This window comes from Austrofundulus limnaeus, unplaced genomic scaffold (genome assembly GCF_001266775.1).
Source record: "Austrofundulus limnaeus strain Quisiro unplaced genomic scaffold, Austrofundulus_limnaeus-1.0 Scaffold1377, whole genome shotgun sequence".
NCBI lineage: Eukaryota > Metazoa > Chordata > Actinopteri > Cyprinodontiformes > Rivulidae > Austrofundulus > Austrofundulus limnaeus.
Window position 1 is genome coordinate 8,039 of NW_013953779.1, and position 3,356 is coordinate 11,394.

Sequence of the window (3,356 nt, forward strand, 5' to 3'; positions counted from 1 at the left end):
CAAAAATTCTATTAAATAAAAACCTCTTACAGGGGAAAAAAAAAGAAAAACCAAAATTCATTGTCTCAGAAAATTCTAATATTACATAGACATACTTTTGATACATTTAGCTGTGTTCTGCTTTGTATGTATTNCTGCTTTTCCTTTCCAGGGAACTTAACTTTCAAAATGTCTGAACTCCTTTAAGTTTCACATGCAAACCATAAAACCTGCTGAGAGCAAGACACAAGCATGGTCCAGCAATAAAAAAAAGAGTTAAATTAAAGCCAGAAACTTCAACTACAGGTTTAATTAGAATTTTAAGAATTTGACACTAATTTATCAAAATGTGGATTTTCTTCAGACAAATCTAGACAGAGTTCAAGCTCATTTGAAGTCAGATGCAATCAACACAACTGCTGATTTTTCAAGTTTAACTGCATCCTCCTGGACTCTCAGTAATCTTTCTAGTATATTGAGAAACAGCTAATATTTGCACTCCAAATTTAGTGAGAATGGGTCACAACTCCCAGAATTTTGAGGTCCACAACTTAAAGCATCCTCATGACGACCAGTGGGCAAACTTGGCCATCAGCACAGAGTCTGGATGTGTTTACATTTTAACAGGATGTGGCAGATTGAGGATTGCAGCTTTTAGAAATTTGGGAAGCAATTACAGGCGACTGGTAGCAGATGTTCGTGTGAAACCAGCCGCACATTTGTAGCTGTGGGGTTTTAGCATCCCGAGGTCTACACAGAGAGAGGGGGTCTAGTGATGCGTCGGCATCCATTTTTAAAGCACAATAAGCACAGAAACGTTAAGAACAGGCAGCTATAGTTTCAGCCTTTAGACCTGAGTCTGAATGTACAGTTTGTATGAACAAACACAAAATAATAACTACACTTAATTAATGTTGGGTTGCTAAGTTAAAAGAAAGCTACACTACATCAAACAAAATGAATAAGAAAGAAAAAAAGAACAAAAACTCATAAATAAAAGCTATGGCATGTTTCAATGGCATCATATTCAAGTAATCTTGTCCCTGATAGTGGTTCATGTAAACATTGGGAGGCATTAACACAGACACAGAACCAGCTTCTTTTTTTTCTTTTTTTTTAAAGGCAGCAGCAATTTGCATTTACACACAACCAACGTCTACGTCTCTTTCACCGTGCTGGTCCAATCACATCGGTTGGTGATTAACTCTTTGAGTGTTGCTGATGAAATTCAAACTTTAGTATGAAGAGCGTGTAGGAGAAGCAGGTGGTGTTTTTACCTGTTTGTGTGAACGCGCTCCCAAAAGGCTCGACTTTGGGGACAAAGAGACGAGGAGAAAAACTCAGCTGAAAACTGCAGGCCGGTGTGTGAGCCGTGGACGTCGCCTGCTGTGAGCAAAACAATGAATTCTCCGTCTCCTCTGAGGTCCTGTGTTGGGAGGAATGTCCAGAGGAGCCTTTCTGCTCATCACATCAAATATTTGCTGATGTACACAGCCTCTTTGTGCTCCTCGATTTAAGCACCTTTTTTAGTCAAACGATGGCTTACGCTAAGAAAACAGAAACAACCCAGTTTCCTATGAGATGTGTTACATTTTTGGGATCGGAATCGAAGAGAAAAGAACATCAAGCAGCAAAATACGCTCAAGACAGAAACTTTGTTCTGTGCACTTCTAGAATTGGCTCAGCTATCACACACAGCTGAGAACAGGCACTGAATGAGGTGGGTGTACGATGGCGCTGCTGCTTTCATCTCATTCACAGTGATGACAGTCTCATAATAACAGTTTGTTTATAGTCAGTTCAGTATACAGCAGGGAAAGTGTCTGTGGTGCCTCAGAGTTGAATATGAGGCAGTTGAGCATTTGTCACGTCAGTGTGATGACTTCCACTTGGTCTGTTCTGCCTTTGGACCTCTGCTTACGTTTGAGGCGTCTCTGTGAGAGGGGCMGGGGAGCCGGGCGAGTGGAGGGTGTTGCGGTGCCGACGGAGAGGGAGAATAGGTCTGCGAGTGGATCTTTCTGGGTGGGAATCAGCGACGTAGACTCCCGGGGGGGTTTGAGCTCCCTCTCCGTCTCCTGGCGTCACCTGTCGAAGCAACCGGCCGTGAACGTGTGATGCGCGCCCAGGTAGCCCCCGCTGTAGGCCATGCTCAGGCAGTGCCGCGGTTCACCGGCGAGGGCCATCTGCACGGAGATGGGGCCCTGCAGAGGCAGAGCGCGGGCTCCTGGCTGAAGACCTGAGGTTAGACTCGAGTAAGACGGGAACGCTCCTCCGGGAGTGACGGGGGGAGCCCCAGCTAGAAGACCCATCCGGTGGCTCTGAAGGAAGTCCTGAGACATGTTGACTACTGGGCCCAATGCCTGGGAGTCGGCCAGTGCTTGCAGCTGAGACAGGGACGGGGAGTGCTGGGAAAGGTGTGGGAAAGTGTCGGGCTGAAAGAGTAGCTGTGGAGTGGAGGAGCTGGAGGAGGCTGGTCTCTGGATGGCTGACACCYGAGAGAGGTGAGAAGTCTGGGGCTGGGACTGCAGCGAGGAGGGCCGGTGGGGAGGGGTGGATTTGCTTTTATTGGCTTCTTTCACATCGTTGTCATGAGCTCTGTCATTAACACAACAAAGAGCATAAAATGAGTGAGCTATAACTACTTTCTGCTGGGCAACAACTATATATATACAGTATATATATATATATATATAAATTGCTAATTTGTGTAATTGTTTCCATATCAGATTAATAGTGTGTAAACTGGATGGGTTAGTGCTGAGAAGTTAATGGATTCTTTAGCAGTTGTTTTAAACTATGATTTAAACACACACACACACACACACACACACACACTTTTTTCTCACAGTGCATTGTGTTCTTCATCCTGATTGGCTAAACAGTCTCTGTGGTTCCTCTCTACCTGTGTGCCAATAACGTTACGGTATTCAAATATACATAATACAGCTTTGCAAATTTCATTCGTTCATTATAGTTCTCAAATATAATCGATGGTGGCATGTCAGTTTATACATACATACATGTGAAGTTGTACGTATTGTCCGTAAGTTATAAGGATTTTACGTCATTTTGCAGGTATACGGAGGTATAGAGCAATCTTACGGATTTTGCCAAGCCTTACAGATTTTTTTCAAAACCTCATTTTAAAATTTATTAACACGTCAGAGCCTGATGATTTAAATAAATAACACCAAATAACCGTCTTCCAACCTGTCCTGCTGCTAGAAATAAGTTCTGGACTTTTTCCCCTCCTTTCCTCCTGCTTTGCAGCAGGCACTGTCGGGTCCTCAGCCGACAGACACTGCACCCCCCACCCCCAACCCCACCCCGGGTGCGAGATGTACAGTAACTACAGTGGTTTGCAAAAGTATTCATAC

At 44.1% G+C, this 3,356-nt stretch overlaps 1 protein-coding gene across 2 annotated transcripts in view; it reads right to left on the reverse strand.

The window, feature by feature from the left end:
* Window positions 1–624: 624 nt before the first annotated feature.
* Window positions 625–3,356, reverse strand: part of ccnjl (cyclin J-like) — a 47,308-nt gene continuing 44,576 nt past the window's right edge. For both annotated transcript variants that reach the window (XM_014032118.1, XM_014032119.1), the window contains exon 6: window positions 625–2,574. In XM_014032118.1, coding sequence (XP_013887572.1) covers window positions 2,061–2,574 — 514 coding nt within the window. In that variant the 3' untranslated portion in view covers window positions 625–2,060. The remainder of the gene's footprint in view (window positions 2,575–3,356) is intronic.